The 23,428-nt window shown below is 43.9% G+C and overlaps 1 protein-coding gene across 1 annotated transcript in view; it reads left to right on the forward strand.

The window, feature by feature from the left end:
• The window catches only part of GLB1 (galactosidase beta 1), a 277,016-nt gene that overhangs the window by 145,331 nt on the left and 108,257 nt on the right, over positions 1-23,428 (forward strand). Inside the window, exon 11 of the mRNA XM_086964687.1 lies at positions 20,975-21,049. Coding sequence (XP_086820813.1) covers positions 20,975-21,049 — 75 coding nt within the window. The remainder of the gene's footprint in view (positions 1-20,974; positions 21,050-23,428) is intronic.

Genomic DNA, 23,428 nt, shown 5'->3' on the forward strand with positions numbered 1-23,428 from the left:
TTGATTCTGGTTATGTTAGTGGTGCACATTCTGGTTCAAATCTTGGCATGCACAGAGTTTGTGTGCAGGGAAGTGATGTGCAAATTGCACAGGTAGGAAATGGTGTTCCTTAGGGTAGAGGATTTATGAATAATTATAATGGAAAAAAAAGGAAATTATGCATAAATTAACATGTTTAGGAACAGTACTCCCTGCCACTATTGTCGACGTCTTCGACACTGGAAACGCGAATCCAGACCGAATCCTGATCAAATCCAAAATGATTAGAAGATGATTCCCAAGACGCAGCAGAATATAAACCATTTTTGCAATGAGGCAGTCACCTGTCCCAACCCAATTGGCCTCTGTGCAGAAACAAAGGAAGTCCAATGTGAATATGCCCTAAGCACTAGTGATGCCGTAAAACATTCAGAATAAAATGTTATATTTTCAACAGAATGCATATTTTCAGCAAAATTCATTAATAGTGAACAGTGGGTTCCCCTGATTCCAACAACTTTTGGGATTCCCACTGGTCTAAATCAGTCACAATTACGGTGCCTGAGAGAGTAGGAAGATTGTATGTTTGGTGCCATCCTAGAGGTAGACTAGAGTGGCTCATATGGAGAAGATGATGTGATGGCCACCTAGCATGATTTTCAATTGATAAAGATGCTATTCGCTCCAAGGTTTGATCTATGGATCTACCCATCTAAGGAAAATAATTCAAAATCGGAGGAATCTCAAACCAGCAAATTAAAAGTTATGCTTTAGTAAACGTTCCTGTAAAAATTGATTTATAATATGTGACTCTGGTCCTGGTAATTTGTTGGTAAGAGAGCTACTCTGCAAAATGAATTTGCCTAATTTATTGTACATCAGATGGTGTAACAATTCAGATGCAGGACGAGGACTCTAATTTTTAAATAAAATTATATGAGTTTCCAGCTATTAGAAATTAAGATTTACCTCCTGATTTTAGACACACAGTAAAAGAGTTGGTATAGGATTTTACAGGCAAAGATATTGGATTGATTAAAAGTGCAGCTCCAGTGAAAATTATGGTGAAACTAAATGTAATTTACCTTGTGACGCGGATCCTGTGCACACAGTGTCACTGGAACCAAGCTATAATAGCTGATGAGCCTTAACTAGGTCGAAACCGGCCCTGGGTTGCTTGTGTTCCTGTTCAGCTAGGACCTGGCCTGGCAGTAAAGTATGGACTGTTCTCACTTGAGCAGGAGAGTCAAGACTGATTTGCATATGGCTGGGTCTAAACTGAGGTGGCATGGTGTGCACAAATATCGATGGACTGGGATGTGGTCCAAGTTAATAACCAGTGGCTGAAATTATTCAAACATTCTATCCATCACTTTTGGTATGTTTTAGGGTGTCACTCTGAAAAGAACAGGTATGCCCAGATGTGAGTGTCCTGCGCACTGTGTCACCGGAACCAAGGTATACCAGGCTAATCAGCCCTAACTAGGGAGAAAACAGTCCTGGGCTGCCTGTGTTTCAGTTCAGGGAGAACCTGGCTTGGCAGTTCGGTCTGGACTGTTCCCATGGAGCAGGGTCAAGACTGATTTGCATATGGCTGGGTTCAAACTTAGTTGGCATGGTGTGTAAAATAACAATTGATTGGGATTTGGCCAGAGTAATTACTGGTCACTGAGATTAATTCAAGCATTCCTGCCATCACTTTTTGTATGCGTTAGCGGTCCAATGTACAGATCATCTGATGGTCTCATCTCTAACAAAAGAAGATTGGAAGTTGCAAGCAGTTGTGCTCTTGAATGATCTTGCAGAGAATGGGCATAAAGTATCATCTACAAAAACGAAGCATTGTATAAAAGAAGTGGTCTATGTGGGACAGCAGATTGGAAAAGGTGCGATCAACGTGTGTGAAGAATGTTTTTCTGTAATTCTGTGAATGAATCCACCAAATATTAAGGAAAAGTGGTAAGGTTTTTGGGAACGGTTGGCTACTGTATACTGTGTTTTCCATACTTTTCCTTGTTTGCAAAGCCTTTACTCAGGCTTACTCACAGTGATGTAAGTGATCCAATGCCATCTGATGAAGAATGCATGAAAGCCTTACAAGAGCTCATTGATCAAACCTGTAGCGCACTTGCTATAGGAATGCCAAACTACAAAAAATATGTTTTACTTGTACTGTCATGAAAAAGAAGGGTGCGTATTGTCAGTTCTCCCACAAAATCATGGTTAATTGAAATGGCCTTTAAGTTATTTCTCTGCCCCACTAGAAGTAGTAGCTGCAGCAGTTTCTGATGTTTAAAACTGGTAGCAGCAGTTTCTCATGCAATTCAGCAAAGCGAGGGGATTGGGATGAGTTATACACTTATTGTGTTAGTCCCTCATTCATTTGAGATCTTGCTTACTCGTACTTGAACTTAGCATTTGACAAACAGCAGACAAAATGTAAACAAGTAATCCTAGTGTTTGAGAATATTTCAGTCAGAAAATGCAATACCCAGAATCCCGCAAAACGTTTTCCAATTGCAGACAGAGACAATGATGAAGGAAGTGATGGTGGTGGTATTGTACATGTGAGCGAGTTGTGCACCAAACCAAGAACTGACATACAGAACATTGCATTTGATCTGGCTGATCTAATTTTATTTGTAGATGTTTCTTGTTTGAGAGACCATCATAAAACATTAAAAGCAGCATATGCAGTCTGCACCATGTCAAATATTATTATTAATATTATTATTATTATTATTGTGTAATGTAATGTAACTTCACCACAAGTAGCAGAACTAAGTTAACAAGAGCATGCTGCTTAACCTGTGGATTTAGTGTTACACTGACTGCCAGTATGATTTTGGACTGGTTCATGTTTTCAGACAGTTGTAGTCCGAAACAATTTCATGACATCTTCTGGTACCCCTAAGGAATGAGACCCAACTTTCAAATTATTGTAAATACCTGAAGAGATTTATTTTAATTGTGCGCTCACCAAAGTGGAGATAACATGCTCACTTTAGATATATAAGTTTGCAGATAAATTTGTCTTGAATCGGCTCTTTCAATTCAGAAGTACAATTTAAAGTCGGAAATGACAGCATAAATTGTTTCATATTGACCATCTCTAACATTGAGTGAGCTCCAAGACGAGGCACCAGAAGACGAAAATAAGAAATTGGGAAAACACAGGTTGTACAAAAGATCACAATGAGGTTTGTATGACTACTGTAAAAAAATGTCTTGCCCAGATCAATGTTATCACCAATGACCAGATTAATGGCCCTACACGTTTGTCATGATGCTGTGGGCAAACATTTTATTAGGCATTGATTTCTTCCACACTTTGGAACTGAAGATGAAAGTTTGTGTCAGAATTTTGTTACTTGTCAGCAATTGAACCCTGGGAAGAAGACAATAGTGACATTGATTTACATAAAGTCTGAGGGCCCATGCATTAGAATTTAAATTGACTTTTTTTCAAAGCGCCTGTTCTTAATAATTTAAGATACAGCTTAGTGATTGTGTGCCTATTTTTGAGGTGAGTCGAGGCTTACCAAACAAAGCGATATGACAGCTTGATAGTGGCTAAACTATTATAGAGGGATTTAATCCCTGGATTTGGTATGCCAACTTCCTTAGAATAGGATAAAGGAACTCTCTTTAAAAGTGAGATTATGATATTACTGTGCTATAGAGACTGAGCCGAAGTTCCATTGTCATTGCAGACCAGAAGCATCTGGCATTGGGGAGCAAAACAATGACACACTAAAGTCAAAAGTCGAAGAAGAGTGTAGATCTGCTGATTTGCAATCTTTCTTCCAGCTTTTAAGCAGGACTAAGCTGTGTTGAACATCAGATAACAAATGCCAGCACTGGAGGCCAGGGACATTTATCAGCTTTAATGACTTGGATCTTTTTGTGGCAATTATTACCGTAGATCATGGGTTGTTGTGGAAGAGGTTTGCAAAGAATTGGCCAAGGAATTAGACTGGATCACCTCATTCCCTGAAGGGTCATGGACGATTAATGCAAATTGATCAGTTTGGTTAGAACTTCCGGAAATCAATTGTGGAGATTCCCAAAGCTCTGCTGTCTCAACCCTTCTATTCAACAACTATATGATTCCTCTTTCACAGTTTATTACAGCTGATTGCCTATGGTATCACATGTATACTGATGATTTGTAGATCATATTAGAATGTATGAAGAGTCCTCTATAACTTCCAGAATTGTGTTTACTGCAGAGGGTCTTCGAACTCTGAATGATAACAGCAATGCCAGATGTGAGACCCTGTTTGAGGTGTCACAGGGCTGATGGAGCTTATCGTGCCCCCCATTTGTGATGGTTTAGATTGTTTTCTGCTGGTGTCCTCGGGACCGTCCTACTGCAGCTTTGCAAATTAGGCTGTGAACAACTCTTTCCACACTTGACTCAAGGGATAGTGATGGTGGGCAGTTACAGGCTTCTCAAGGGGTTCATGTAGGTGCAAGAGCTTAGAACTCAGCAGCCACCTAACAGACACAATAACGTAATATGCAGCCTGGTGCTTGTCTTTTATTAAAGAAAGTACTTTTAATCACATATCAGAACGAAATACTAAACAATGATATTCGATTTGCAGAGCAGTACTGTCGCGATCTCTAGTGGGAATTGCACATCCACCCTACACTCCCTTCGATACACTCTCGCCCAGGAGACTGCATTGATTATATTCCACAGTATTCTGTGGCAGAGGCATGATCTAGGCACAGATTACTTTATACAGATGCACCATCAGTTTGCTCATTCCTCCCCCCATTACTGATGTGGACAGAAAAGTCTGATGTCATCACACTAAAGCCTTCAAAGTGTGTTGCAGCCTGTTCCAACTGCATGGAGTCCTTTCTATTGAAAAAAGCTATGCGAGAACTTTATTGACCATTTTTAGATTTAGGGCACATCACCAATCTTTCAGTACTCGCTAATGGGAAAATACTCTTTCAGGGTCTCAAATACTTTTTGGTGATGTGGTAATCATTTACTCAAAACGTCTGCAGACTTTTTATTTTTTGTAAATATATTTTTTGCGGCGATGCAAAATCAGAACCTGCCGACCCACATTCCTAAATCTCTTACAGGTCCCATCACCATTGGTTTCTGATATCCGCTATGAAATCAATGAATGGATTTGCTCATACCTTATAAACGTTAGAAGTTGAATAATTGGTGCAGCATGTGACATGTCTTGCCTTATTCTAGCCTATGACTTTTATTAAATAGTAATATTATAACATTTGTATTGACCATGCTATTGACTTTTAAGTAATTTCTAGTTAATGTATTTGACGTTTGGTGTGCCAAAAATGCGTTTCGTGATCAGTTTTGAATGATGTAATTTCTAGGTTGTTTTTATGGCATATAGTTTACTGAAATAAAATTTTTGTCTTTAGATCAAATAATGTGCAGAAACATTTGCACAAAGTAAGTAATTCACCCAACATATTCTCTAGGAGATCACCCTATTATTTTTTATGTCCCAGTATTGAGATTTGATTGCAGTTCCCCCTTTTGGGATTCTAAAATGTCATGCTTATTTACTTGTTTATTTATTTATTTATCCGCTTTAAAAAGCATCAGCCCGAACTAAAATTGTGGCAAAGTGATTTACACAAGGCTTGAATTGTATTATACAAATATAGATATGTGGAACAGTCATCATCAAACAAAGTTTACAGAGATAAAAAAAAATCTATCTCGCCACCCTGCTCCCGCCTCCCAGCTGCTCCTCCCTCGCTCCGCCCCCTCCACTATCCACTTATGACCGATACATTTGCGCGCAGCGTTCACGCGCAGCGGGCGCGCCCTATGCGTGCCGAAGGCGCGCCAAAGGTAAGCCAGTCTACGCCCGTCCGTGCCTGGACCGCGCCCAACGCCAGACCCTTTGGCCCCCACAAAAACCACTCCAACCGCCTAACGTACGACGCCGCAACCCTCTCTGCACTTAACACCGGCCGTCTCCCCGACTGCCACCGAGCCGCCCCAGGACGCACCCATGGACCCTTCACCTGCCAATCCTGCAAGTTCGGATGCATGAAGACCCACACTACATCCACAAACGCCGAACAGAGCTCCGACAACAACCACCTGAAGTGCATCCTGCTGAACACCCGCTCGGTCCACAGGCACTCCATTGAACTATGGAATCTACTAGACAACACCATGCTGGACGTCGCCCTTTTTACAGAAACCTGGATGAACACCTCATCAGCACCCGACATCGCCATAGCCATCCCGGACGGTTACAAGATCATCCGAAAGGACCGCATCAACCAGACTGGAGGAGGCATCGCCATCGTCCACAAGAAAACCATCCGCATCACGACCAGCTCCGACGACACCCTCACAGCCGCCGAACACCTCCACTTCCAGATACACACCGACCCCAAGACCACACTTAGAGGCACCCTAATCTACAGACCACCAGGACCCCGCACACAATTCTGCGAAGACATCACTGACTTCATCAGCCCACACGCCCTCCCCTCCGAGGACTACATTCTCCTAGGGGACCTCAACTTCCACCTGGAAAAGAACAACGACCTCAACACCACCACCCTTCTGGACAACTTCGCCAATCTCGGACTCAAACAACTGGTAAACACCCCCACCCACTACGCTGGACACACGCTCGACCCAATCTTCTCCTCCAGCAAACTTGTCTCCTTCAATCACGTCACAGGACTCCACTGGACGGACCACAGCTGCGTCCACTTCAACTTCAGAAAGACCATGACCCACCGTCGCACACAACAAGTCCCCTGCAGAAACTGGAACAAACTTACCACCGACCAGCTCACCACATCACTAAACCAAAACCCTCCCGTCAAATCATCGGACCCAAATCAGGCAGCCATCAATCTTGCACAATGGATCACCCACTGCGCTGACGAATTAGCACCCTTGAAAAAGCAACACAACAAACCAGGTAGCAAAAAAGCCTCCTGATTCAATGACGACCTCAAGAACTCCAAAAAGAACTGCCGCACCCTCGAAAAAGCCTGGCGAAAAAACCCAACCACAAACAACATGACCGCCCTCAAGGATGCCACCCGCAAACACCACCAGATAATCCGATCCACCAAGAAATCAGCATTCAAGGATCGACTCGACAACAACGCCCACAACAGCAAGGAACTCTTCAGCATCGTCAAAGAGCTTACCAATCCAAGCGCCGACACCAACGACATCACTCCCTCTCAAGATCTCTGCGACTCTCTAGCCTCGTTCTTCCACAGAAAAATCGCTGACATACATAACAGCTTCGGCGACCAGCCCACCCCCCTTACCACCGAACTGAAACACCCCACCGCCACCCTTTGCGCCTGGAACCCGATCAGCACCGAAGACACCATCCGCTTGATGAACTCCATTCACTCCGGATCACCAACCGACCCATGCCCCCACCACATATTCAACAAGGCCGACTCCAACATCGCACCCCATCTTCGAGATATCATCAACCGCTCCCTCAACACCGCTACCTTCCCGGAAAGTTGGAAACATGCCAAACTCAGTGCCCTCCTGAAGAAACCTACAGCAGACCCCACTGAACTCAAGAACTACCGCCCCATCTCGCTCCTCCCTTTCCCTGCCAAAGTCATAGAGAAGGCCGTCAACAGTCAGCTCGCCGCCTTCCTCGAGTCTAACGGCTACCTCGACCCCTCACACTCTGGCTTCCGAGCCAAACACAGCACCGAGACCGCCCTCATCACAGCCACAGACGACATCCGAACACTACTCAACAATGGGGAAACAGCTGCCCTCATCCTCTTGGACCTCTCCGCAGCGTTTGACACGGTCTGTCATAGCACCCTTGTACAATGCCTCAGCAACGTCGGGATACAAGGAAAAGCACTGGATTGGATCATATCGTTCCTCGCCGGAAGAACCCAGAGAGTTCGCCTCCCCCCTTTCAGATCAGAGGCCACCGAAGTCATCTGCGGCGTACCACAAGGATCATCGCTCAGCCCCACCCTCTTCAACGTCTACATGAGTCCCCTCGCATCCATCGCACGCCAACACAACCTCAACATCATCTCCTACGCTGACGACACACAGCTGATCCTCTCCCTCACCAAAGACCCAAACACCGCCAAAACCAACCTACACGAAGGGATGAAAGACGTAGCCGAGTGGATGAAGAACAGCCGCTTAAAACTGAAATCAGACAAGACGGAAGTCCTCATCCTAGGATCATCCTCCTCCGCATGGGACGACTCATGGTGGCCACCGGCCCTAGGCAGCGCGACCAAACCAACGGACCATGCTCGCAACCTGGGATTCATTCTAGACTCCTCCCTCTCGATGACCAGACAAGTCATCGCCATCTCATCATCATGCTTTAACATCTTACGTATGCTCAAAAAGATCTTCCGATGGATCCCCACCGAAACAAGAAAGACGGTCACCCAAGCACTCGTCACAAGCCTACTGGACTACGGAAACACCCTCTACGCCGGAACCACAGCCAAATTACAGAAAAAACTCCAACTCATTCAGAACGCCTCCGCCAGACTCATCCTAGACATACCCCGCCACAATCACATATCCGGTCACCTGAGAGACCTTCATTGGCTCCCCGTCAACAAGAGAATAACGTTCTGTGTCCTCACCCACGCACACAAAGCCCTCTACGACCTAGGACCCAAATACCTCAACACGCGCCTGACCTTTTACACCCCCACCCGCCAACTACGATCGTCCAATCAAGCCCTCGCCGCGATTCCACGCATTTGAAGAACCACCATGGGAGGAAGATCTTTCTCCTACTTAGCGGCCAAAACCTGGAACTCTCTCCCCACCCACCTCCGCCTTACACTGAACCACCTCTCCTTCAGAAAACAACTCAAAACGTGGCTATTAGTGTGCTATACAAATTCTGACTTGACTTGAGGTGATCAGAAAATGTATACTTTTTTTAACAAATGCAAGACTTGAGTAATTGTTTTTAGGTCTTTTGTATCAAATCAAACCTCTTTCAAGGAGGACCATTTATTGAAGTAAATGTGGATACAGAAGCAAGTTATTTGTTCTTTAATTTCCCTCATGAACAGTTTGAATGCTGGGATTGTCCTAATGGTTTCTGGAATGGTGTTCCAGTCCCTGGTGCTCTTCCAGTGAAATATTACTATTGGGGTTTTCTTAAAGGCTGAAGGTTCCAGCAGAACGATATTCAAACTTTACAGAACAAATTGGTCACCTAAATGTATAATGTTATGAGCATTATAGCTTGGAGTGCATTCATGGAGCTCTTTTGTATGTGGGCATGTCAGTATGAAAAAGCTTCTTCCTTCTATTGGAAGTTACTTCAGGGTGACGAAAGAATTGTTGGTGTGGTTTTTTTCCCTCAGTGCAGAACTAGGAGCAGATACAGAATTCCTGGTGTAGTAGTTACCATTTCCTAAACCTGTTAACAGTAGGGGTTGAAATAAATACTAGCATGACCTCTCCATACTGTTCCATTAGAGAAAAAAGTGTTTAATTCCTCACAGGAATCTCAGCTAGTAATGTGCCTGTTTAACCAGTGCATTAATTTTTTTATTAATATTTATTGTGGGTGATTCAAGTTCTTGTTCATGATGAAACAGCAGGTTGAATAATTTCTCAGTCACAGGGCTTCGGACTAGCACTGTAAAATTGTTAAGCCAGTCTCCTTTAAGAGTGGAGCAATTCAGGGCTATGGACAATCAAGGAAAAACTGTTTTATTTGGGTTTAGTTTGAGGTAGTTGTGAGTTATACACTGCTTAATGAGTATGAGTCACAAATAAAATATAATTTTGAGATAAAATTTTCATGTGAAGCGGCACATGTGATGGCACAAAATAGTTGTATATATTTTTAAAAGAGAGGCAAGAGGCATCATATACAGTTTGAAAAGTAATACAACTTGGCGGACTTCATTCCTGGATAGAGATGATTTGTAACATTTTGTGTTGTAGCAGGGTTTCCGTTCTCCCATAGAACTGTGCATAGAGATCTAGAACCTTAGTGAGTTAGGATGATCCAAAAACTCATCTCAGTGTCAGAAATCTCGTTACCTAGCTAGCTACAGTGTCTCATGGATCATTATGGAATGATACATGTATTAGACAAACCAGAACATGATCTTTAGAATACCTCAGGAGTCGTGGAACACATGAACACTCTTTCGTTATATAATCATTTCAAACCAAAACTGAGAGTCAAAGAACACAAGTGCAAGTTTGAAATATTTATTATTCAATGCAAAGTTCTCAAACGCAGTATCTTGTATAATACCAAAATGCAGATTATAAAAATCAGAGTCAGCAGCATAGTCACTAATCCATAGTAAGCAAAAGGTGCTAGCATGTTATAATGCAGTTTCTATAGAAATCTATATCACCTATATTTCGCGCACCCTATCTAGCATATTATATTATATCTAAGAAGGTCTCATTCGGGCTTTAGCAGGGCGACCCCATACCTCTCAATGTCAGTAGGAGCAGTTCACATCAGCAGCTACCAGCTCTCTTCATGCGCAGCACCAAGTGTCTACGTTCATTCCGTGTAACTCTATCTTAAACCCGCGTAGAGCCCAAAATGTTGGCATCAACATTATTTGTGTTATGTCTAATGTCTAATGTGGTGCGAGGATCAGACTTCCCAGCAACCTTGTGTTAGGTTAATCTTAGAGTGTGCAGCTCTCAGTGTGCAGACAGTTGTACCAAGTGTACAAGGCAAAGCTGATAGCATAGGAATAACATATTATTCTCAAATAAAACACCTCACCACTTCTAGGCTGAAAGCTACAACAACAAGTACGTGTCGTGTGCAAAACTGAAGCCTGAAGGCAAAACGGCTGTTTAAACATGTAATACACTCATGCTAACTTAACGCAATATATGTAATGAAGTATCCATATGACACCCCCCCATTGGTCCGAGCACCGCCAATCATAAGGGAAAAGGCAATACTAAATCAGATACACAATTTGAAAGCAAAATTCAATAGTTTTGAGCTAAAATAAGCTAAAAATATGTATGAATGAATATGTATGAATGCCTACAGTGGCCTCAAATCTAAAAAATAACAAAAGTCTTGAACCAAAAGTCTTCCGCCCGGTTCAAAAATTATGAAATGTATGACCAGGTCGCATCCTTTCAAATGTTTGTAAGAGAAAAAACCAAGGCACTTATCCGATATCCAAAGTCATGTGCCACTTAGACGTTATCTCCAGCAACATCACGTGAGCGAACTCTCCATCAGCTGAACATAGTCCATCCCTCCAATTCAGCGAGGGGAAAGTTATATTTCACAACAAAGCATTCCTTCCAGGCATCTCACGATTGGAAAGTATATGCAAAGAAAGTTGCAACAGCCTCCAGTATGAAATCACTGCCATCATCCGAAAATAGTTCAGCCATCCAATTTAGCAATGGGAAAGAACATACGTGCTCCTCCAGCATCGGATCCTCCTGCAACGTCAGAGGACAACTCGGTGGGTTCACCAGAACGCTGTGTGTCAGAAAGGCATTCGCCGCTGCAGAGATCTCCCATTGGCCCAGAACTCCATTTATCGCTGCCAAGGCCATAACTCTCTCGCCAGAACAGATCAGCTCGTGAGCCACAACGGGACGCATCAGCTGATCAAAATCGACGTCAGGAGCAGTCCTCAAGCATAGGCATAAATCAATCGCCCAATCGAACTCGCAGCTCAGGCAGTGAAACACAGGTTGGACACACGTGAAGTCGGTGAACCGAAATGACAATCTATAGGCCGTGCTTAATGCTGCAAGCGGCAATGTTCCATAGTAATTGAGCATCCGATTACGACACATGGTCAGGAGGCGTTGAACGGCGTCTTGCGCAGGATGGGCATCCATGTTTTATGAAGAAAAACACCAACAGAAAGCCTGCGGCCACAGCCAGCAATACAGGTATTCCACCAAACAAACTCCCAAAAATAGTGTGGAAAAACGTGGGAATGATACCAAAAACTTTTTCAAACGTAGTCACGAGGCCACTGCTTACTAGTTTAAAAAAATGTGCCAGCCCAGTCGTTGAAGAAGCATTAAAAATCTGGTGTACCAGCTCGCAGAAATGAAATGGCAAATCAGTGTTTAAAAGCGCCTGCACCTCTGTGCGGGTGTTAGCTATGTGAAGGACATAAGTTTCCCGGGCCGAACTCAGGGTCACTTGTTTTTGAGACAAAAGAGCCCTTATTCTGCTTAAACCATTGAATTTCGCTTCCAAGGTTGGGATCCGTGGCCAGATGGAGACATCTGAAGAGCCATGCGTGGGTGGGTATAGAACATTCTTGCAGCACACTACACGCTCTGATACAGTAACTATATAAGCCACACCAATTAATAAACCACAACATAATTCGTTGTTTAAAAGCAAATAACTACCATTAGCTAATAATGTAAATGTGGGCACTACTGCTGGAACTGGCGTGCCTTTTAAAACACATGCTAAATTTGGGCGGTCCTGATTACAAGAACCGTGTAACTGAATGTGTCTGCATATTAATGTATGGTCAGGTGACTGTGTGCATTCCTCACCATTAAGATTCACTTCTTTTCCATCTTTCAGACATCTGTATGTGTATGGTAAGGACCATGCCTCATGTAGGAATGCATTGCCTAGTGGCTCATATCGTCCTATAGCAATATATCGCATACAGTTAGTAAATTTATATAAAGGAAATGGTAATGTAATTAAACCATGAATAAGCCACGTGGCAGTGGTTGTTTCAGCAACAGAGAAAGGTAAGGATTCTAGCTTCTCAATATGTAACATAGAAAACGATGCATCACGCATTGAAAGCATGCGCTGTTTATCAGTAAGATTAAAAGGGGCAAAAAGTGATGAAACGTTCAATGAGGTCCAGGGAATTCGACCAGCCTTAATTGTCTGTAGAGTCCAGGCAAACTGCATTACAGAACGTAATTGATTTTGACCATGGTATAACGTGGACACTTCATCATGTACAATATCAACAACAGAAGAAACAATATTATCCAATGTGTAAATTCTGGAAGAAAGCGTGTTAATACTATTATCGACCACTGCAAGCACTTTTTCCAAATTGGCTTGATCAATAGCCCTCAGGCGTTTAGCTGCTTCGACTCTTGAAAATTTCCAAATTTCATTGTAAATAGCATAAATAAAGCGTTTAGACCTACCCATAGTTGGGCCTTTTATAAAATCATTTAACTCTATGTTCTCATTCAACTGGGACAGATGCAGTTTAACTGCAGCTAAAGTGGAATGTTGTAACCAGTTCTGACACAATTTGCCTACTGAATAAGTTGTAACAGTGTGATCTTGGTCAAACCTGGGATCTGGCCTGATGCGTGTAAAACCCTCAGACAAACCCAAAAAACGACTTTGGCAAGAATCAGAGCTTCTTTGCCATAAAAGCCACCCATCCGGATCAAAACTGGAAATATTAAAGGAGGAATTCTGCAAAAGTGCTTGTATCTCACTTATGGGCAATGTAGTGAAATTACTCCAACCTGAATATTCTTCTAAATCAGGGATAGTAGGGGTATTTAATTTTTTAGATGTAGCCAATCCAAAACATGTTGTTTGGGAAATAGTCGAATTTAAAAACAACATGTGATTCGGGATGAGACATGCACGATGCAAAGCCTCAGTGCCTTGTACCTGCCAATCTTTGGTACCCCAAACCGATTTAAGGTCAATAACATCCTTCCATAACTCATAGCCATCCACAGATAACCTTTCTAGAAAGGACTTTGAATACAACAATTTTGTGTCAGTCAGTCTAACTTTTGGCATTGATTTCTGTTTCACCTTGAAGTAAAAAGACTCAGGATTTGATTGATTAAAATCTGTAAAGTAAGAGTATTTTCCCAAAAAAGTACTTGAGCTCCCCTGTAAAGGAGCAGGGCAATGTTCCCACTGAGTGTAATTCACAGGAACCCGCCTGGAACTTGTCTTGTGCAAGAAATGATTTCCATAATGTTGGTAACAAAATAAATCACCATAATTGACAGAATCTAAATACAAATCCTCATCATCAAAGGCCGCATAATATTTCAAATCAGAGAACAATGCTTCTACTGCCTGAAGATCCCAATCATCAGAACGAATATTTTGCTTAATCACATCTCCCATGTTTACTCTAAGCACATTAGGAACATTAATAACTTCTGTGGGGCCATGTATCTGAAACCTAACCGCATCCCACACAATCCCATCAAGGACAGGCCAAGCAGTAATTTGTACTGAATGTAAGTCTCTCTTTAGTCTGTGTGCTGAATGCGAGGAGGAGTGAGGGGCCAATGTTCCATTAAGGTACCGAATTCCTGTTCTTTCTTTCACATAATGGCCATCAATCAGGCGGAAAAAATAAAACACAAAACCAATTGACATAAAAAGATAAAACGAAAATAGTATCAGCCAAACGTATGTCCAAGGCGGAATTAAAAAATGTTTTTTAAACAACGTGGCATATTTTGCAATAGTTGATGGTTTCTTTGAAAGTTCCGAAACAGAGTCAAAAGAGAATCTGGACTGGTTAGCCAAACGTGCATGTAAATCGGACATGGATAAATCAGCAGGATCTGCATAGGTCACCTCATCAATGTTAGTAACAGGAATAGTATTTAATAAAGGACTTGATATGGCAGGCATCTCGAGGGACACCTCCTGATCTGCACCAGATGTAATAGCCAGCACAGAGTGCCTCACCATGGAAGGACAGGATACAGCCGGTGTCATGCTATGAAGAATCGGCCACCCTGTGTGTCTTGACATTGTCAATAGAAATAAATCTGTTTTCTTTACGACCTGGAAGTGGTGGTAAAATGACTGTTCTTGTGCCCTTCACTCCAAGGACCCGAACTGGCGCTCGATATGAGGGACCAAACTCCTTTTTGTTATCGATCTTCTCTCGAACCAGTTCTCCAACTTGGGGTAGCCAGCCAACTACCGGGATCTGCAACGCATCATCCGACGTGGAGGGCAAGTGTTCCTTGGCAAGACTGTCTCTGGTCTTTTGTAGATCCTGTAAAACATTGCAATGTTCATCTACGTCAAAGGCCGCGGCCTGGGCCTGGCAGTCTGCACCATCAAGGTCAGGGACGTACATCTTGATACCAAAGAGCATTTCGTATGGGGTCCGCCCACCCAGAGACCTTCTAGGGAGATTATTAAGCGCACGCTGCACGCCATAGAGGTGGGTCAGCCAGTTTCTACCAGTGCCTATAACTCGGGCTGTCAAAGATTGCTTTAAGTCGCGGTTCATTCTTTCTACCACAGAATTGCCCTCAGGCCTGTAGGGGCTTGAAAACTTCACCTGTACTCCCAACGAAACCATAGCATCCTTATACGCCTTAGAGGCGAAAGCCGGACCCTGGTCCGAATGGAAAGCACCACAAGCAAAGATTCCCACAAAGACACGCAAATCCTTAATGACAGTCCGTGAATCAGCGCTGCGATGCGGCCATAACCACACAAAGCGTGTGCATGAGTCAACTGCTACTAAGATGTATTTATACGCAGTATCAGAAGAGAAAGGACCGCAGTGATCCAAATAAACACAACCAAGCGGTTTATTAGAAATGTACAACTTTGTCTGAGGCGGACGCGCAGCAGTAGAAGGCTTAATCTGCTGACAAATGTCACACATAAGGACATAATCGCGCGTCTGTTTGTACAGTCCCCGCCACCAGAACCTCTGTTGTAGCTGTGATACAGTGGCTGAGACGCCCGCATGCGCAGACGCCACACCTTCATGAGCCGCTGTAATCAGAGAAGCTCTGCGATCCGAGTTGGGAATCAGACGCTCTCCAACTTCAGGAATTTTCACATAAGGAACCTTATCGGGACTTAAGTGGTATGTGTATTTCGAAGGGAACCCCGCAGGATATTTACCTCCCTTCGCCGTGGCAGCAACAGCCGCCAAGATGTCGTCATCTATTTTGCTCTTGGACCTCGTGACCGCTGCAACTAAGTATTTTGATACCGCAGACTTCGCTGCCTCATCAGCAAGCGAATTGCCAACAGCGTGGACTCCCACGCGCTGGTGGCCGAGAGTATGAATCACAAACACGAGCGGCAGCTTTTCTTTAAGTTCCGCCACTCGGACCCAGATCATTTTATGTTTTATTGTGCTACCTTTGGAATCACGAAAATCATTCTGAATCCAAAAGAACAAGTTCTCATTGTAAGACTGGACACAGTAGTAAGAATCACTTACGATTAAAGTTGTCACACTAGGATCTGCGTACTCCAATGCGAGCATAAGAGCACGGAGCTCTGCTAATTGTGCGGTGCAGTCTCCAAGTGTCTGCGTGTGCACGACACTGGACTTGAACTCATCGTTCACCATGGCACCGACCACAATGGCGCAAGCGGAAACGTAGGCATGTTTAGAGCCATGCGCAACCTGCGCCGAACCATCCGTGTAAATGATACAGTGGAAATCCTCCAACGGCCGCATTGCTAAAGGAGCAGGATGAACAAATTCATACTGTAAATACTCCTGTGACCGTAAAGCGGCGTCAAAAATAAACGTGACATCCTGAGATGTCAAGGATGTAGCCCACTGAATCCACCGAGGGTGCAAAGCTTTAGAATTCGGTACACTGGCTTTCGTGACCGCCTCCAATGCAGGACACGGGGTAACAACCAACATGCGCTTTCCCTGCGACAGGGCACGTTCTTTAAGAATTGCCATCTGCACAGCCGTTAACACTTTCTCCACAGTGGAAAAACGCAGTTCAGCCGAAGTGTACAAGTGTGACTTGTAAGCAATAGGTACAGTATCCCCCTCATTAAAAGTCAGGTACGTGAAACCCACCGTCCCAGGGATTATTCTTATCACCAGGTTGGTCTGGTTATCACGGGTCTGTAAGTAGTCAGAAGTGAGCAAATCAGCCTGCAAAGACTGCAGAATGGCTGAATGCTCAGGCAGCCAGCATGATTTGGAAAAAGATGGTTGTACCAAGGCATATAAAGGCTTGATACGCTGGGCATATTCCGGAATGTATGTCCTCCCGAAATTTAAAAAACCCAGTAAAGACTGTAATTTTTTCAGTGTTGTCGGAGAGCGCAACTGCGCGCACTTCTCCAGGAAGTGAGGAGCCAATCCCTTTCCTTCATGGTTAAGTTCATAACCTAGAAACAACACTGTGTACTCCGCAATGTGTGATTTTGCAAAGTTAAACTTGTAACCCATGTCTGCAAAGTTACAAATTATGCTGTTTACTCGACACAGATGCACCCAAAGCTCGTCGTCTGTGAGATAAATGTCATCCACATACGAACATGCAACTGGATCGAAACTCTCCAAAAGAGAGACAATGCGGGCGGAAAACACTCCAGGACTATTTTTATATCCCATTGGGAGTCGTTTAAACATTTTTTGTACGCCGCCGCATGTAAAACTGGTCCATTGGGAACTTAGACCATCTAATCTATGTGCATAAAAACCATTGGAAATGTCAAGCGTGGTTTTGAACCGTTTACGCTCAAGACTATTCACTAGGGCAGAGCCGTGAGTATTCTGTACCGCACAGTTACGGCAATGCGAGTTCAAATGCCGGTAATCCAAAACTAGACGATAAGAGCCGTCCGGCTTGTTAACAGTAAAAAGGGGATTATTCATTGGTGACACACATGTTTCAATTACACCTTGATACTCCAATTGTTCAAGGATAGCCGCGACCGAAGCTTTAGCTTCACGTCGTATGGGGTACTGGGGTTGTGGCTGAGGCTGTGACCGTAAAGGAATCTCATGGCTAGGGGACAATTTATCCCAGCCACACTGATTTCGGTACACAGCCGGCGCAAGCGCCAGAGCCCATTCTTCTGCAAAATGCAGCGCTTCCACTCTCGGTACAGTGTGCGCGAAACTGGGGAGGATTACCTCCTCCCCTCGCGGAGCTGCGAGAACAAAAGGTGGGGGCCAGTCAGCCTCCGAAAGCAAAATGTCATACGTATCTGAAAGGTTTTCCCAGAATACCCCTTTTACAGTTCGCTGCATGTCACCTTCAATTAACAGGACAATTTCAAAAAGTCTTTCAGGGGGAGCAACATGTGTATCAGCTGTTTCGATTACAACATAAGTGTCAGTCGCTGTCACCTTCAACAGTGGACGGAGGGCCTCTCTCACTATGGTAATCTCCGCCGCGCTGTCCAGCAAGGTCAGAGCCCACGTCAGATTCCGAAGCCGCGTTCTCACTATCTGGGGCATATCGATGCGCCGTTAAGGCAGCGACTTTCTTCTTGGCAAACTGCGGTCTCTTTGGCGTAGAGTCGTCCCGCTTGTCCCCTTCACTTCGCGTGCGGGGCTGGCCACGTCCTTGCTGACCACCCCTGCCCCTGCCGCCCCCTCCACCACCGGTTGACGGAGCCGATGAGTCCTGAAAGGAACGAGGAGAGCGTTGGTCAGTTGCCTGATATCTGTCAGGCGATTTAATCGTAGCGCGATCGCGCAATTCATAAACTCGCTCAGACTGCGCAGGTTGCGAAGGTGCCGGACTAGAGACCTGTGTCTGTTGTTGCTGTTGCTTACCCCTATTCTGCTTTTTTGGCCAAGTTTGTTTTTTGGACTTGGGCTGTCCACCTGTTTCCGAAGACTGCCCCTGGGGTTGCTTCTTTTCTTTTTCAAGAAAAACCTTCGCACCCCTTGAATTGCGGCCAACCGTTTTATAAGCCGCCACAATAATTTTTGCCAGCTGACGGGGTTTCTCGGCATCGGGTACTAACGCCAGACCATTGGCCACCTGAAAGTTCATTGCATCCCCTTTTACATTGGCAAGGATAATACCGCAAACTGTCTCAAATGAACCGTTCAGGCGCATACCCAACTCAACCGCCGACTCAGGTCCGTGATCATCCTGAACACGCTTGAGGATCGCAGACAGGTTCGAAACTGACGGTGTGCCAAAGCACCTCGAGTAAACCGCTGCAAAAGTCTTACCCCATGTCTCACAGTCAGCAAGGTCCGGGGCTATTTCCTTCGGTAAACTAAGCGTAAGAATCCGGTGTTTTTCACTCGGAGTCGTATTAGGAAACACAGCCTCTAACTGGTCGAATTTCTCGGCAAGCCAGTAAGGAAGTTCATCCGTACTTTCTGGCTTTCTGCCCATAACGGAATTCACCAAGACAGGACTGATTTTCAAACCAGCCTGTTCTGCTCGAAGCTGCGCACCTGCGGGGGCTGCGCCTTGAATATTACGACTAATGTAATGAACAAGCGCCCTAATCACGCCAACCGAGACCTCATGAAGACGCCTCAGGTCACCCACGTTACAAGTGGCGCGATTAGGATGAGGAGTAAATCCACCCAAGGCGGGCCAATTTGTGCCCGGAATGGACAAAGGACCTAACCTCGAAGCGTTCAAAGAATGGGGTAGGGCGCCACCAAACCAAACACCGTGCTGCCAAGCGTCAATAGGTACCTCCAGTGCCCTGTACGGAGCATAAACCGCCGGTACATCCGTGGCAGTGTATGAATGGAAGACACCTGAATTAGCGTCCACACCCGGAAATGTCACCCAGGAATAAAACAATTCATACGGGTACGCATGTTCCGCACTCACCACTAGAACTACAGCTAAGCCTTCCGCAGGCACATTATATGTCCGCAAATGGTCGCGAACCGCGACACGGCTATGCTGCGCTATGTCCACGGCCATATCAGCACAGGAAGTGAAAAAAGACAAAGAACAGTTTGTAGCACAACTGGGTAGTAATTCAAAGAAACCGTTTTAGAAGAATTCAAGCTTGAAAATACCTATCATATTAATAGGTAGGTTTTTCCGACACCACCGTTTTCCGGAAACGGGAATGAAGGTGTCAAGGTCTGAATGATATACTACTCGAGTGTCATGAAATACGGCCAACCAATCCGTTGGGCGCCATGTAGCAGGGTTTCCGTTCTCCCACAGAACTGTGCATAGAGATCTAGAACCTTAGTGAGTTAGGATGATCCAAAAACTCATCTCAGTGTCAGAAATCTCGTTACCTAGCTAGCTACAGTGTCTCATGGATCATTATGGAATGATACATGTATTAGACAAACCAGAACATGATCTTTAGAATACCTCAGGAGTCGTGGAACACATGAACACTCTTTCGTTATATAATCATTTCAAACCAAAACTGAGAGTCAAAGAACACAAGTGCAAGTTTGAAATATTTATTATTCAATGCAAAGTTCTCAAACGCAGTATCTTGTATAATACCAAAATGCAGATTATAAAAATCAGAGTCAGCAGCATAGTCACTAATCCATAGTAAGCAAAAGGTGCTAGCATGTTATAATGCAGTTTCTATAGAAATCTATATCACCTATATTTCGCGCACCCTATCTAGCATATTATATTATATCTAAGAAGGTCTCATTCGGGCTTTAGCAGGGCGACCCCATACCTCTCAATGTCAGTAGGAGCAGTTCACATCAGCAGCTACCAGCTCTCTTCATGCGCAGCACCAAGTGTCTACGTTCATTCCGTGTAACTCTATCTTAAACCCGCGTAGAGCCCAAAATGTTGGCATCAACATTATTTGTGTTATGTCTAATGTCTAATGTGGTGCAAGGATCAGACTTCCCAGCAACCTTGTGTTAGGTTAATCTTAGAGTGTGCAGCTCTCAGTGTGCAGACAGTTGTACCAAGTGTACAAGGCAAAGCTGATAGCATAGGAATAACATATTATTCTCAAATAAAACACCTCACCACTTCTAGGCTGAAAGCTACAACAACAAGTACGTGTTGTGTGCAAAACTGAAGCCTGAAGGCAAAACGGCTGTTTAAACATGTAATACACTCATGCTAACTTAACGCAATATATGTAATGAAGTATCCATATGACAGTGTATTCATATGAGCTTGTGTTTCATATTTTCAAAAGGCATGGATTTTGTCTCTTGATTATTTTTTTTAAAACCTGTAAATTGATTCAAAACAAACATTTGTTGAGTAGACACATGGTTTAACTAAAATATATTTCTTTTTTCATTTTAGTACAAGGCGATACCTGAGGGACCAATTCCACCAACAACGCCCAAGTTCGCATATGGGAAGGTTGCACTTATGAAGGTAATGAGATTTTGAGGAATAATTCGGAAGTGTTGTGAACAGCTCTGAACTAGTTACAGTATTGCAATCCATGTACTATTTAATCAGTAACATTGTGTAAAGTGCCTATTGAAGAAAGTGACCCGATTAGGGCCACCGGGTCACTCGCGACCACCTCTCAGCCTTCCATGCAAATGAAGAGTTGGTCAGACAGTAGAGAATACAAACCAAGTATATTTATTCTGGTACACTCGAGCGGAGTCCAGTCTGACCAGCATCCTAGGATTGCTGCAGAGGGACTGACTTCAGAAAACATGGTGATATATTATGTACAATTCAGAACCAATGGAGACACGCCCGACTGGGAATTTCCAGTTGGAAGCAGCTAGACAAAGAAAGTACAGAATGATGAGTTTTGATCCTGAGACCGGGCACACGCTATCTTAATGCCAAGGTATGTTCTGCCTGTGCCCGCCGCTCTAAAGGTGGGAGCAGGCCTCTATCTAGTGGGAAAGGTATGCTCTAATAAGAACAGTGTATTCATTAGTACAGAAAGGCCCAACCTTGAGGAAACGAAAACTACCACAGCTGCTTTCAGCAGAGGCAGAGAGAGAAATTAGTTTCGATCATGGTTCAAAATGGCAGCTAAACATTAAATGTTGCCCGCAAATGCTAACTTAAGACTTACAATACATAAACAGCACAGCTACAACATTTTTATTCCAACTGACCCTCCTTTTAGCATTTGCTAACAACTTTTATGTTACTATCTAGAAACAGATAACATATTGCAAGGATAAGAACCATCACAATGCTGGTGTACACATAATCAGTATTCAAAGATACCCTCGTCGATCTGCATGATTTCATCAATGTGTTTTTGCAACATGATCGCAGCATTAGTATTATGAACAGATATTTTTGTTTAGGTGTCAAAGCATTTACACAATAGGTGCAACAAGCCGGGAAACAGTGTATGCAGACGCAACATGTAAAGATGATACCAGCAACTGTAGACAAAAAGATAAGAATCTTCCAACCTCATGTTGGTAGCATATTCCAGAGCCACCCGATTGTATCCAAGTACCTGTCTCTTGGCGTATGTCTGATAAACGTCTATGCAACTTTTGTATAGCTGACTACACACTGGGGGCTTGGTCAGGTATGTAAACACAACAGCTGCTGCCAATAATGCAACAGGCCCCTCCCCAATCAGCGAGGATGACGTGTAACACCATTGTGTTCTGTAAGTTAACTAATCTCGTAGCCTGGAGCTCAATAGTGATGTTTGTAAGTATGCACAACTCTTGTTAGCTGACAAAGCTGAAGCCATGGGGTCCCTGAAAGGTAAAAGACCTCTTACAGCATCGTCAAACTGTTGCCAGGTGGTATTTGTCAATCTGTATACTCAGTGCCAACAACCCTTCTGAGTCAAGGCAAGTATGTCCTCCTACATTGCAGCTGATGATCTTCATGGTAATTGGATGGGGCAACATACCCAGGGCAGGAGGAAAGAGGGCTAACATCTGCCGGACCACCCCCTTAGAAGCCAGATGTGAGCTTGGGATCCACAGTCCAAATAGGCATTCTGGGGTAGGATCAAGGGCGGACTATTAATCGTTCTCAGTCTGTAGGTGAAATTGCATTTACTTCCCCCCACCTTTACCTGCCCTTTCCCCTGGACACAGAAACTAGCTGTTGTGTTGACCACGGACACCGGCATTGGTTTGCCCTTGGTGACATTATGATCTTGGTAAGTTTGGAAATATTCTGATGTTTTGAACCTTTGGTAATCAGCCATTTCAAGCCATCGTTCTTCACTTTTTCATATATTCTCATACAGGATTTTGGGGACAATATATGGGGGTCCCATTTCCCACCTGTCCTATGGGGTTAAATTCGTGATGAGAATATACTCTACCACAGTGTGAGTCAGCACATGTCATAACCTGAGTAGAGAGTTGGAAATGATAGTGCACCATAACAAGCAATTTAAACCAACCTTCACAGCTACCAATATATGACAATGGCATGGACAACAAGTTATCGCTCTTGTGAGTGACTGAGGGAAGCAATCCACAAACCCAACAATTAGTTGTATTGTACACATCATGGGCTTGATGCAACATTTGTATAAATACATTGTCTGTGTAAGTCTTTCTATGCTCCCCTTTGTGAGCGGCCAAAGTAACACAAATATGCTCAGGGGAAGTGGGTGTTGTACCAACCAGGGAATGTACAGGATACTTTTCCTCCAGAAACCAAGCTATTCCAAGCAAAGTTATAATGCAATCACAACTATCAATATGAAAACTATTTTACTCTTTGTGGACCAAACCTGTGCTAGTCGCGGTGAATCCAATGAAAAGGAGTGCAATAAAACTGATAACAAAGGCAATT

The sequence above is a fragment of the Lissotriton vulgaris genome, chromosome 4_1, assembly GCF_964263255.1.
Source record: "Lissotriton vulgaris chromosome 4_1, aLisVul1.2, whole genome shotgun sequence".
NCBI lineage: Eukaryota > Metazoa > Chordata > Amphibia > Caudata > Salamandridae > Lissotriton > Lissotriton vulgaris.